The sequence below is a fragment of the Myotis daubentonii genome, chromosome 5 (genome assembly GCF_963259705.1).
Source record: "Myotis daubentonii chromosome 5, mMyoDau2.1, whole genome shotgun sequence".
In the NCBI taxonomy this organism is placed as follows: Eukaryota; Metazoa; Chordata; class Mammalia; order Chiroptera; family Vespertilionidae; genus Myotis; species Myotis daubentonii.
In genome coordinates, this window is record NC_081844.1 from 15,803,019 (window position 1) to 15,817,088 (window position 14,070).

The 14,070-nt window shown below is 49.1% G+C and overlaps 1 protein-coding gene across 2 annotated transcripts in view; it reads left to right on the top strand.

Moving 5' to 3' along the window:
- BIN3 (bridging integrator 3) overlaps positions 1 to 14,070 on the top strand; it is a 40,311-nt gene that overhangs the window by 16,220 nt on the left and 10,021 nt on the right. Inside the window, exons 2-4 of one of the 2 annotated variants that reach the window (XM_059695996.1) lie at positions 6,164 to 6,212; positions 12,688 to 12,728; positions 13,123 to 13,184. In XM_059695996.1, coding sequence (XP_059551979.1) covers positions 6,164 to 6,212; positions 12,688 to 12,728; positions 13,123 to 13,184 — 152 coding nt within the window. Of the gene's footprint in view, positions 1 to 6,163; positions 6,213 to 12,687; positions 12,729 to 13,122; positions 13,185 to 14,070 lie in introns of those variants that run through there. The other variant, XM_059695997.1, reaches the window with a different exon arrangement.

The following is a 14,070-nucleotide window of genomic DNA, read 5'->3' on the forward strand; positions in this document are numbered from 1 at the left end:
AATTTTGTATTCTTTTTCTTTAGGAGACCATGCAAAATTGTATAAACTTCAGGCCCACAAAACTCAGACCCACTTGAAGCACAGTTGAGGGCAGGATTCCTATACTAAAGGCAGGAGGGTGAAGTGAATTAATGCATGTGGTGTGCACACATGCGCACACACAAACACACAGGACCTCTTGTACTCACTGAGCTCCCAGATTGCTGAGCTGGGCCTTCATTCCCAAGTCAAAAGAGTGGAAGAATCTTCTCTAGGGAATTTTACCTGCCCAGGAGAAAAGACTAGATACTGACATCAGGGTTCCCCACAAAACTGCTCAATCAGATTACCCTACACAATAGACAGTAATTATTCATGTATTCACAGCTTCTAGTCAGGTTTTCCCCCCCAGTCATATATATGAGCAGATAACCAAGAATTACCACACATTTAAGGAAAGTGTCTCGTATGAAAAGTGGAGACTAAAACAGAAAAAAAGCAGCTTGAAGGAAAATAGACTATAAAGGAAGAAGAAACTTTTGTAAAGGTATTAAGATCCTCAGGTAAGGCATCCATGAATTAAAAACAATACCTTAAAAAAGGACATCCTGAAAAGTAAAAAGAGCTCTTGGAAATTAAAAATACAATAGAAATGAAAAACTCTTTAGAAGTATTAGAAAATAAGGAAACACTGAAAAAAGCAGAGAGAGTAAAGGACAAGCCAGGAGGGTCAGCATCAAAATTATAAGAATTTCAGAAATAAGAAACAGGACACAACAAAGGTGTTGTGTGGTTTTTAATCCCAGAACTAAATGTTGTAAATTGCCAAATTGCAGGAGTCCTATTGAGTACCACAGGACAGTGGGTGAAATTAGACCCACAAGCTACATGAGCATATGAACCAACAAGCTTGCATAAAGAAAATAAAAGCAGGTCACAGAAAAGGATGAAAATCACAGCAGTACTGGGAGATGAGGAGCCAGTGGAACAATGCCTTCGAGATTCTGAAAGAAATTATGTCCACCCTATAATTTTATACCTACGCAAACTAGTGTGACAGTAGAATAAAAGCATTTCAGTATGCAAAGTCTTAAAAATTATCTCGCACACACTTTTTCTGCACCTAAATGAAGAGTAAATCAAGAAAGGAAGACGTGGAATCCAGGTATCAAAATTCATGGGAGAGAGGCAAAAGGAACTTCTGTGAGGAAGATGAAGGGGGAGCCCAGGATGCCTACTGTACACCAATGGAGGTGACCCAGTCAAGCTGGAGCAGGCCAAAGTGGAGGTAATAGAATACCTGATGGAAATTAATGTAGCGGGAGTAGATTTAGACAACTGAGATGGAATTAGGGGTAAATACATGGAAAATTAAGCATGTGAAAGAAAAGTGACAATTATTGTAATGAAAGCAAAACATGCAATGCTACTAGTTATATATTGCTGTGTAACAAATTGCCCCACAACTTAGTGTCTCAAAACTACCAGTTTCCGTTGGTCAGGGATGTGGAAGTGTCTGGGGGATCTGGCTTGGAAACTGGAGGTTACAATTCAGTGCATCAGCCAGAACTGCAGTCTTCTGAAGGCTTGGCTGAGCTGAACAATCTACTAGCTGCTGTTTGCAGGAAGGAAAATGCATCCCATTAGGCTCCTAATAGTTTACTTAGTATTCCCCTAACCGAATTATAATATATACTAGAGGCCCGGTGCATGACATTTGTGCACTGGTGGGGGGAGTGTCCCTCAGCCTGGCCTGCACCCTCTCATAGTCCGGGACCCCTCGGGGGATGTCTGCCTACCGCAGAGGCGGGAGAGGCTCCCACCACCGCCCGGCTTCTGGCTGAGTAGCGCTCCCCCTGTGGGAGTACACTGATCACCAGGGGGCAGCTCCTGCGTCTGTCATTTGCCCCTTAATGGTCAATGTGCATCATAGCAACCAGTCATTCCACTGTTTGGTCAATTTGCATATTAGCCTTTTATTATATAGGATTGAGAAGAAGGAGAGTTGCCAATGTGCCTTTGTGTTACGAAGTTGGAGATTGTAAAGAGATTTCTTTGTTTAGTTAAGTCTTCCTCTTCCAAAATAAAAGATAAATAGCTAGTGCCTAAAACTTAACACTCATGAAGTAGCAATACAAGCATTTTTATGTGGAGAATGCTGACCAGAAACACAGAGCTAGTGACAGCACTGGTCTCAGCAATGAGATTCAGAGGCCTAGAGCAGTGGTCGCCAATCTTTCAGACCTCACGGACCACCAGTAATCCATGGACCACCAGTTTGCGACCACTGGCCTAGAGCCTAATGTTTTACTTAACAAAGCCTGGTGCCTTATTAAACTATTTACATGTATAAATCTGATAAAAGTAAAATTTAGATTAATAAAAGGAAATCATAAAAGTAATAAAGTAGACCTAGCTGGTTTGGCTCAGTGGATAGAGCATCGGCGCATCCCGGGTTTGATTCCAGTCAAGTGCACACACATACCTCAGTAGCAGGCTCCTCCCTGGCCCAAGGCCTGGTTGGGGTGCGTGCAAGAGGCAACTAATCAATGTGTTTCTCTCACATCAACATTTCTCTCTGTCCTTCCCTCTCTCTTCCATTCTCTCTAAAAATCAATGGAAAAATATCTTCAGGTAAGGATAAAAAAATATAATTAAGTATAGGTGAATTTTTATACTGAGGTGGAAGAGGCAGGCTTTTCTCAGTGTGATTACAACAGAAGAAGAAATCATAAACGAAAAGATTAATTGGCTAGATTTGTCTTCATATTCAACAAAAGCTTCTATACCGTAAACACTCAATGTACAAAGGATAAAGGCAAACCCCAAGCCAGGAAAAAAATCCTAATTAAACAGGCCAGAGGGCTGGTGGTAAAATGTTAACTATTTCTGTCTTTTAAGAAACACAAACTGTTTTAGTCTGTCTCTAAGGCAATTTGCAAATACAGCAAAGCCTTGAATGTGTATATATTCTTTGACCCAGCAATTTCAGTTATAAGAGTTTATCCTATGTGACTAATCCTTGATATGCACAAAAATTTAGCTATTAGTTTTGTTTATAATAGAAGGAAGTTTGAAACAGTTGAAGTGACCACCAGTAAGTAATGTAAATTACAAAAATAAAACTAGCCAGTGTGGCTCAGTTGGTGGGAGCATAGTCCCGTACACTGGAAGGTCGCTGGTTCAATCCCCGGTTGGGATGTGTACAGGAGGCAACCAATCAGTGTTTCTCTCTCACATCAATGGTTCTTCTCTCCCTCTCCCTTCCTCTCTAAAATCAAAAACATTTTTTAAGTTGTATAAATAAAATAAAACTAGTGATACAAATGTATAATGAAACACTAGGTATCTTTTAAAAGAACGATGAAAACTATATTGGCATATAAAAACATTCATGGTAAGTTTCCTCTACTTTTAACATTTATGTAAATACTTATATACATGTGTACACATGTATGTACACACTGAAATTTGGGGTATTACTGTTTATTTTGGAATTGTGTATTTGTCATTTGTGTTTTTCCATGTTTTCCAAGTTTTTGACACTGATCAGATGCTAGTTTTATAGTCAAGGAGGAAAAAAACTAAAGGGATTTTTTTAGTTTATTTGAAAAATATGAAGAGTGAAAATAAGAAAACAGTAATCATATTCTTACCACCTAGAGTTAACCACTACTAACATTTGGCATATTTGTGTTCGTTTTCTTTTCTTTCTGCAAATTTTTAAAATAGTAATACCAAACCAATAACCTTGGTTATCTTTTATATATGAGATTGTAGACTATTTGGGGGTTTTCCTCCCCCTCCTTTCTCTCTTTTATACTTTTCTGTATTTTTCAAGTTTTCTCTGATGAGCATGCTTTACTTTTTAAAGGAATGAAGTATTCTTTAAAATACATACCATTTCTTAAAATACACACAGTCAGCGCTTCATACCTTCAGGTGTCACATCTGCGGATTCAATCCACTGCATATTGAAAACAGCATCCGCAGTTGGGAACCCCTGTTTACACTGTTCTGTATGCAGGACCTGAGTATCAGCAGATTTTGGTCTCCGCAGGGAGCTCTGAGCCGCATCCCCGCCGGATACCAAGGGGCTACTGTAATAACAGATGCCTGTGAAAGTGTGAAACTATGAGTAGTGGAGAGAAAACTGGACTGGACATCAGAGCCTGATGGTGTATTCCTGGCTCTGCTGTGAGCCCGCAGAATGACCCTGGGCTGGTCACGGAACCTCTCCAGATCTCTCTCTCATCTACAAGTGAGAGGTTTAAACTGGAAACATTTCTATGGTAACTTACAGTTCTAAAAATACTGTGATTCTAAATTAAGATTGAGAGAGAGTCTGTGGCTCCACAGATAATGGACTGTAAGTCCTTAATTTCTTGGTACCTAGTCTCCGTTAGCATCGTCCTGAAGACCACTCTGAGGATCCTTTAGCATTCTCATCCGCCACTCCATGATCTTAGAATGGAGATTCGGTTTCCATAAGCTGGAAGGACCATCTATTCCAACTGTTGTGTTTTATAGTTTAAAAAACTGAGCTCAGAGAGACTGCAATTTGTTCAAATCACAAAACTAGTCAGAGGCAGAGATGGGCTTTCTGATTCCTGGTCTGAGCTTTTTATTCCACACATGCTTCGCGCACCACAGGGTCGGTCTTTCCTCAATGCCACCAGGACCTCATTTGTACTGTCACCCAAATGGTCCTTGAGGGCAATTGTTCACTGTCCAAAACCATTGTGTCAGTCAACTATAAGCTGATTTGGGGGAAAGGAACATGGGGGCCCAGGGAGGGATCAAGGAGCTCGTCTGTCCATACCCTTTTCTCTTTAGGTCTAAGAAAGGGAAATAGCAATTTCATTTTTTCTTTCCTTTTCAGTTCCATAGCTTACCTTTCCCCCCAGTAATTATATAGCCAGAGATTATTTGTTTACAGAAGCCACGTGAATCAGCCAGTCCCCAGAGGGTTAACACTCCCAAATTACGTGGTGGGTTAACAATAAACAGGATGTCCTCCAGAAATTAAATTTAAACCACTGTGACTCAGGCTGGCCCATCCTCTAACCAGATCACTGTCTGGGGTTATTATCGGTGGTTAATTATACCATTGGGTTTAGCAACAGTTTGGGCCAAGAGAAACCAGGCTGGGAGAAGGGGGTGTAGAGGGAAGGGGCCCGGTGGACGGGGTGGGTGCAGCAGTGGGAGCAGGAGGGTTGAATGGAAGAGGCTGAAAGGAGTGGGAGTGAGCCCTCAGGGCTCTACTGCAGCCTCTTCCCTGAGCTGATCCCTGGGAGGGGGGGTGAAGCCAACATGTCTATAGCTGTTGGGGTGCACTGTGTTTGCTTTCTAGTCTGGCTGCACTGCTTTTCTCAGAATTTAGAATCATAAGGTTTTCAGCATGTTAAGGAAGCTTCTAGGTTATCTAGCTTAACCCTGTTGCTTCACTGAGTAGGGAATTAAGGCACAGGGCAGTGGTTACCTGCCGAAGCGCAGCCTGCTCAGCGGAGGTGGAGGCAAGGTTCGTGCTCAGGTTGAGACTCCTAGACCATGACCTGCCCCTCTGCCAAGCTGTCTTCCATGTCTAAGTGGGGGACCTGAGATGCAGAGCCTCCTAGCAAGTTCAAGGCAGAGTTGGGCTGGATTTCAGATTCTTGGAGTTAGCTTCATTTAGATGTTGTCAGTTGTCATGGGAAATAGTCCAGTCCGGCTGATCCTTAATGCCCCTACAGTTTGTCATCTCTCCCAGCCATAGAAGAAGCCCTTCAGAGCCACAGTTTGTCCCTCTGACGGGAAAAGTGAAGCACCTATAGGGATGTGTGGTTTTGATGATGCTTTTCAAGGCATGTTTTCTAGGATAACAGCCACCTAAGTGAGCCTGTACTTTCTAACTTTGCAGCTCCTTGAGACACAAGGTTCATGGTGACTGCTGTTTGTATAGCATCTCCCCTCCTGATCTGGGGCAGAAGGTGGTGCCCAAGACCTCCATCTGGCGCTGTCCATGGGAGCATGACCGTCCCAGAGCCCGGCCTGGCTGCTGATGGCCCTAGACTCACAGGGCACGTGGTGCGGGTGGCAGAAAGCGGGCCGCTGCCATTGTGTTTTACCTGTATTTCCTCAGCTCTTTTTAGCCCCATCCTTCCCCATTTCTCCTAACATCCCTCTTTGTCTCTTTGCCTTATAGGATTCCTTTCAAGATTGGGCAACCCAAGAAACAGATTGTCCCCAAAACAGTGAGTAACCCGATTCTTGCATTCTGAGACTCAGTTCTGTCTCGCATGGCCTTCGCATAGCATCAGAGTGTTGACTCAGCGTGGGGCTGGGAAGGCAGAGCCTGGGCCTTGACATTCTCAGTTGCATAGCTCAATCAGCGGTTCTCAACCTTCCTAATGCCGCGACCCTTTAATACAGTTCCTCATGTTGTGGTGACCCCCAACCATAAAATTATTTTCATTGCTACTTCATAACTGTAATTTTGCTACTGTTATGAATCGTAATGTAAATATCTGATATGCAGGATGTATTTTCATGGTTACAAACTGAACATAATTAAAGCATAGTGATTAATCACAAAAACAATATGTAATTATGTATGTGTTTTCCGAGGTCTTAGGCGACCCCTATGAAACAGTCGTTCGACCCCCAAAGGGGTCGCGACCCACAGGTTGAGAACCACTGCTCTGGAACCTCACATGGACGGTGTCTCGCAGGGACCGCCTGTCCTGTGACGTTGTCCTTCCTCACTCAGCCTGGGAGGTGGAAGAGGTAGAGTCCACAGGTGAGGAGAAACACACTGCTTCTGACTGCTCCTCTCTGGGATCTGGCGTGCAGTCTGCACGTTCCTAAGAGGGAGCCTGAAACAGGGACCCCCGCCAAGGACACAGCCCAGCCTTCCTGTCTGGCCCCCTCAGGCTGCAGGAAGGTCCCGGAAGCTTCTCCAGGACTCCAGGACCATTCGTCTCCACTGTCAACTACATTCCTAGCCAAGACCCAGGGTCACTCAGCACGGGGATAATGGAATCCTTTCCCCTTGTAGCCCACAGTTTTTGCCCCTATTTCATCTCCAGAATTGGAAAGAAAGGGAATCATGGCTTCTTCGAAAGTTAGAGCTGGAAGCCCTCAGAGAGCATCTGGCCCAGCCTCCTCATTTTTCCTGATGGAGAACCGAGATGAGGGGTCTCGGTGACTCTCGGAGGCGAGGAAAGGCTACTGCTGGCAGAGCTGGACTTGGAGCTCAAGGCTGAGCCTCTGTGCAGGACCCCTGCCATTGCTGTGCTGCCTCACACAGGCTGGGAAGATCCCCCAGGTGTGGGGACTCCAGTGAAGAATGGCTGCTGCAGACCCCCCCCACCCCCCCCCACCCCCAGAATCTGAGCGAAGCCCTTGGTATTCATCTGGGAGACCGTAACTGTCAGCATCTTTCGTTGTGACAGCTCCAGGAAGCCTGGTGGAGGCCTTGACTGTCATTCCAGCCCCTGGCAGTTCTCCGTGTCTCCATGTCTTAATTACCTCGTCCCTTCTTGGCTCAGAGCTCAGAGCTACAGGAAAGATACTGCTTCAGTTGGCGGGAAGGGGTGTTCAGCAAGCACCTGACCAATGGCTCTATCTTTGGGAAGTTCTAAGTTAGGTCACTGAAAGGGAAATGGGGCCGTGTTAAAAGAGCCCTTCCCCTTTTCAAGCACAGGCCGGCTGTGGAGGAAGACTCAAGTCTACCTCCCATGCAGAGGCTGACATCTGTGGAGGCTCAGCTGACGCGCTGAGAACCTGGGCCAACACTGCAGGAAGTGGGAAGGTGTGGCTGTGGGTCTCCAGAGTGTAATCCAGGGCAGATCTGAAAGGGAAGTGGTTTTGAAAAGGGTCTTGTATTCCCAACACTCACTACCAAAAAACAAAACAAACAAAATCCTCTCCACTCCCCAACCTTTATCGAGATGGCCTTGTTCTCCACAGAAAAGTAGAATGCAGCTTCTAGCTGCTTTGCCAGAGTATGTTGACGGGCAGATCTGTGGGTGTTTCAGTCTGAAGAGTGGCAGGGACTCCACAGGGGAGGGCAGATGCATGAGCTGAGAAACCCTCTGTGCCTGCGTGGCCCCGTGGGCCGTGGCACCCTCGCCCCTTCCTAGCACCGTCTTACTGGGGCTGCAACTATGGTCTCTAACTGTGGCATCAGCTCCCCTGCACAGTCTGGCTTTCGAGTCGTGGGTAAGAAGCCAGACTCGCGGCCTGGATCGCCATCCTGGCTCTGGCACGCTGTGTGTGACTTTAGGCAAGGGCCTTACCCTCCCTGAGGCTCAGTTTCTCTGTAAAGTGAGGGTGATGCTAGGACCCATGCCGTTGATGTGTAATGAGTCTCACCTGAGATGATGCATGCGAAGTACTTCGCACAGTGTCTGGCACATAGTAAGGCCTCAGTAAACACTAACTGCACTGCAGGCAGAGAGGCAGGTTGATAAACCACGAGGACTCCGCCGGTCCCAGTAGCTGGCTTCCCCGGTGCAGTGTTGGCAGGAATAGAGTGATTTGCTTCCTCAACTCCCAGGTTCACTAAAGTGCCTGCAGCAAGACCCTGCCTCTCCGGAGTCTTGTTCTCCACTCGCCAAGCCCCCTCCCGCCCCGCACACCGCCAGGGCGTGTGGTTATCTCAGCATCTTCGCAGCTGCCCCCAGCAGTGGTGACGCACCCTGTTGTTCTTGCCCAGGCACTCTCGGGGCGGGAAGCAGATGGGGCTGCCTGGGTTATTGGAAGTCACAGCACCCTGTCATGGGAAGAAATGTTCATGTTATCTTCAGGGAGTTTCAGGAGGTTTTTGGCTCAAGACACTCGACTGTCAGGCACAAAGAAAGCATTGTGTGTCTGCCCTCACTGTCTCATGTGCCCAGGTTATTAAGGCAGATCCCATTATTGTCACAGCTTCGGCTGGAATGGCATGTTCTCTGCAGGCGCTGACCAGTGGAACTGAAAAGGACGGGCCCCCACCTCCCCATCCTCACCTTCTGCTTGGTCCCTTCCCTCCCCCGATCCCATAAAGTAGCTGGAGCATCTTGGCGTGGCGGAAAGAAGCTGCCCCGCCCTCCATCCCTGGGAGGCTGGAGAGCTCTCTGAAGCAAGTACCCTGGGTCTCCCACCAGAGGAAGGCACACACTTCAATCCCTAGCTAGGTGGAACTCTGTGAAGTCAGGCAGAGAGAGCCTTCACTTCAGAAAGATTTCCATGTGACACGAGGGGCCTCAGCCTCATTCCTGTCCTGTTGCATTGTGCCGTAGGACGGCTGCTGCCCCCCCCACCCCACATCCCACCCCCCTGCCTCGAGCAGCCTTGCAGAGGGTCTTCTCAGCTGGTCTCTCTTTTCACGTAAGCAGCACAGGTTTGGGTGGGAACTTGGCCCATTCTTTCAGTTAACAAGAACTGAGCTCCTACAAGGTGCCAGCCTGACCTGAGCGCCGGGGAGATGGCAGGGAGCCGTGCAGCCCCTCCCTGCCACCCTGAGCCGTCCTGTGCTTGACTCTCCTGGAGCTAACCTCGCCAGCCGACCCGCCCGCTCTGACCCGCTGACAGTTGTGCACATGTGTTTGCACTCACATTCTTGACGGCGGTCCAGCTGCCTTTTTGGCAAAGGCATCAAGCATTCAAAGATGTTCAGATCTTTTGTGTTTGGCTCTTTCCCGCAGAATGGATAGACCTTGGAATGAGACTCCAGTGTGTCCCTTTATTCCTCATCTGAGGGGCCAGAGTCCTGGTGCTGCCCCCAGACCTATGCCCAGTGGAGGAGAGAGGCCTGGGGACTGTGAGCTATAGAAGCAGCCCACACGTGGCTCCCAGGGCTCAGGAGGTGAAATATTCATGACCTTCTCTTAGGCTGTCAGATGGCTGTGAGGGACATAAAGTAAAAGGACCAGTCTCTCACTCCAACACGCTTCTCAGCTTCCAGGGTGAGAACTCAAGTTTCTCATCAGCCAGAATGCTCCACCCCAGTTGGAAACCTGCAGTCCTTCTCTGTGCAAGTCCACGCAGCCCCAGCCAGGAGGACCAGGTGCTCCTAACATCCCACACACGCAGCTCGGGGACTGTAGCAGAGCGCGCCAGGGCTGTGGCCCCAGGGGTCGGGGGCGCTCGCCTCCCCTCAGAGCACCTACTCCGTGTTCTTGATCTTTAGGAGAACTGCATTCTGGCTAAGACATCCTTAATTTTAATTTCATCTTTTCGGGGGGAAATACCGGTACCTTTGCTATGTAAAGACTGGCTCACACCCTACAAAGTAAGAAAGGAAATTGTTCCATGAAGGGAGGGCCCAGTACAGCGCCCCCAGGCACAGAACTCCAGGCTTAGCCAAAATCCAGAGTACCCTTGCTGTCAGTGGACCACATGCTTTGCTCTGCTTCACCCCCAGTCGTCCTCTCACCACCCCAGTGTGGAGGAGATACAGGCCAGCACCACCCATGGGCCAGGAGCCCTCCCCTGCACTCCACATGTACGTCTGTGAATCTGCAAAACAAGTAGGCGAGGCTGACGCTGTTACCCCATTTCGTTGTCAGCCCCTGAAATTTACATGGGTGAGGCCAAATATAATATCCCAATACTAGACAAGAAACTCAAATGAGGCTCAGATGTTAGGTAGGCTCCAGGGCCGGTATCAGAGTTTGCCTTACCCGTCTCTCCCAGCTCCTCCCTTTCCTCCCGCGCTGATGGAGAAAGGCTGGGCCAGCTTCAGTGCCCACTTTGCAGGCCCCTCTGCTCCACAACAGATCTCCCCGCTGCAGGCCCCGGAGGCCTTTTCTGCCTTTAGCTGTGATCTCATTCCTGTCAAACTGCAAATCCCCTGTGTTAGGTAACACTTTAAACTCTAAACGGTACATATGCTTTAGTGGGAGTGGGAGTTTTGAATTTTTTCTTAAGAGTAGCTTTTGGTGGATCATTAAGGAGTGAGATCAATTTTAAATAGAAGTGTGTCTGCTCTTGGTGCAGGGTTCTAGATGCTAGGATCATAAAGTAAGGAAAGGACCATGTGTTCCTGCTTCTAAATTTCCCAGTTTAAATGCGGAAAGTGACACGCTGTGGTGCCCTGAGGACCTCAGCTGAGCCGGGCCCACATCACTCTCACTGCCCCCGCCCCCGCCCTCACCCTCCACAGGGCTCCCCCTGCTTGCAGGTATCCATGTGTGTGTTTGATCATGCCCACCTGGGCCCACATCTCTGTTGTCCATCAGGGTATCCCTAGCACCTGGCAGAATGCATTGCACTTAATAGGTGTTCTTTAAATGATTATGGGATGAATGAATATAGTTGAAAAAAATAAATAAAAGGCCTGCACCAGGAGTCTGAATTCTAGCCGTCCTTATGTGAATCACATCGCTTTTTTGGCTTCATTCTCCTCGTGTATAACATGAAATAATTGGCCTGAATCGTGTCCTGCCATCCTGTGACTGTGGAGTCTGAGGTTGATGGGCCTTAGAATACTCTTCCACTGGGGCACCTTTGATGGAAGGGCCTGCAGGTGGAGAGCAGCATGGCTTTGACGATTTCTGCAGATTTGTACTCCTGGACCTTCAGCCTGTACTGGCAAGGTCTTGGGGGTGCAGCCAAGAAGCCATCTTTCTGAGGTTGTGGCTTTCATTTCTCAGCAAACAGCTTTTCCCTTGCCGTGGAATGACGGTTAAGAGCACAGGCCTGGGAGCTTGGCTGCTCACAGTGGTGTGACCTTGCACAGGCAGCTTCACCTCTGTCCCCGTCACCTCCTCAGTACAGTGCGGGCCATGGTGCACCTGCCTCCTGGCTGAATTGGGGAAGCCCGCATTGGCTCCCTCCAGTGAGTGTAGCCAGGTTTTCCTCTCAGAGCCCCTCAGCCAGAGGCTCCACACGGTGGCAGGGCCTGGTACTGCCTTCGTGGACGAGAAGGAAGGAGAAGCCTCTCGCCGTCCCCTCTTTAGGCTCTGAGATGTCACTTACTCCACAGGCCACGTGCCTGAGAGCCACGGCGGGGGCCCCTTTTTCCGGGGGGGGGACATTCAGCCGTGGAAGTGCAAGTCACTTTCTTGACCTCACCTGACGTGTAGGCAGTGGAATAAGGTCCAGGACTCCACCTGTTCAGTTTAAACATTGCTGGCACGGGAAATCTGGTCACTAAGTAATCAGGACGTTAGGGAGCCTGGCGGAGTCAGTAGTAATGGCATCTGTGTTGGTACATCCCAGTACACAGAGCGTGGACACACGGTCTTTCCTGATGGACCCTGGAGCTGGCAGGTAGGACCGTGAGGAAACTAGGCCTGTGCCCAGGGAGGTGAGCTGCTCGGGCCTTGCCTCAGAACTGCTCAGTGGCAGAGACAGAAGTGGAGTTCATACCCGCCTTTGCCTCTGCCCACTGCTGCCTCCCCGGCTGAGCGTCACATGGTGAGCAGCTTCCCTGTCCCCAGAGGGGAGGGTGAGAAGAGGGAACACCGCTCAGTGCCCCACTCCCTGCGGTGGAAGAAGAGCCGCTGGTACTTGCCCGGCTGGCACGTCTGGGAGGGGAGCCTCTCGCCCTAAATCAGACACTTAATTAATTTGGGAACACAGGGGCACTGTGTCGTTAATGACCTGCCGGTGCCTGTGTGAACTGGACCGTGTTGTTTCTGCAGACGGGGGAGGGTGTGGAGGGAGTGTCTGGAGGCTGGCAGATTTTTTCCAAAGTGTTGTCATTTCTCTGATGATTGAGTTCTCTCTCTCTCATTACAGGTGGAGAGAGACTTTGAGAGGGAGTATGGAAAACTGCAGCAGTGAGTGTCACACCCCAAAAGGAAGGGGGTTGGGGTCGGAGAATGGCCAGAGCCTTCTGCCAGGTCTCACTTCCCGCACAGTTTTGTCTGCTTGCCCGTTAGTGGGTGCTCCTGTCACCACCCCAGGAGCCGGGAGCAGCTCAGTTTACCACCTGCCAGAAAGTCTCCCCCAACTGGTGGCTGTGTGACAGTCGTTAACTCGCAGCCTCTGGGTGCTTGGCCTCTTGCAGAGCTTAGGCCCTTCAGTGAGTAGGGAAAAGTCCCCACAGACAAGGGCCCCTTTTCCCGGTGGGCATTCCAGAGCACCAAGGTGGGCCTCCCTCAGGTAGATGGGAAGGCAGGGGACCAAAGCAGTTGGCGATGCCAGGTACCAGGCCGTGCCCTTGCCTTGCAGGCTGGAAGAGCAGACCAGGAAGCTGCAAAAGGACTTGAAGAAGAGCACCGATGCTGACCTGGGTAGGTGGCATGTCCCCTCAGCTGGACTGGGGGGCACCGGTGGATGCCCTCCTCCCGCAGTCACCTTAGGGCTGGCTTTGAAGTAAGTGCACTTAGTAGATGTCCAACAGATGTCCCTGAGGAGTGGCCTGAGGTCAGTCTTCACTTAGCAGAGCCCCACTCTCCCCTTTCCCGGGCGTAGCCGCCGCCGCAGCCAGGTGCAGTGCTGGCTCCTGCTGTCTGTGCCACAGAGCCTCAGGCCAGCGCGATCCAGAGAACGTGGGCACGTCTGAGCATGACAGCCCTCACTCCTGGCCCCTAGCGTCTCCAAACTATGTGTGCAGCAAGCCAAGGGGCTGCTTTTGGAGACCGTCTGTTATTTGTTTTGAAGTTAGTTCTGAGTTACCTGGACGGCATCTTTCTTCATCGCTCCCCACTGCCTTTCCAGTAAGTGTGTCATTGAAACCAGGGGTTACCTAGCTACACCAAATCTGGCCTTCTTTTGTCAATAAAGTTTTATCGGAACACAGCCACACCCATTCTTTAGGTATTGTTTGTGGAAAAGTTGAGTAGTTGCAACAGAAACCATATGGCCCTCCAAGCCTAAATTCTGGACTCTGGCTCTTTACAGTAAGTTTGCTGCCCTGCTGTTGTGTGCTATGCTACCCTGGTCCCCCCAGCACACTGCACCTCCCAGCCACCTGGAGAGGGCTTCTGACAGGCATCGTCCTGGATTCCAGACTGACTGGATTAGAGTCTTTGCAGCTAGAAATCTGCATTTCTGACAGCTTCCCACCCAGATGATTCTGTTAGAACCCAGAGTTAGAACATTGTCATTGCAGCAGGTAAAGCTGCCCAAAAGAATGATCCAGAATATCAGATGATCAGGAATGAACATTGTCCAATA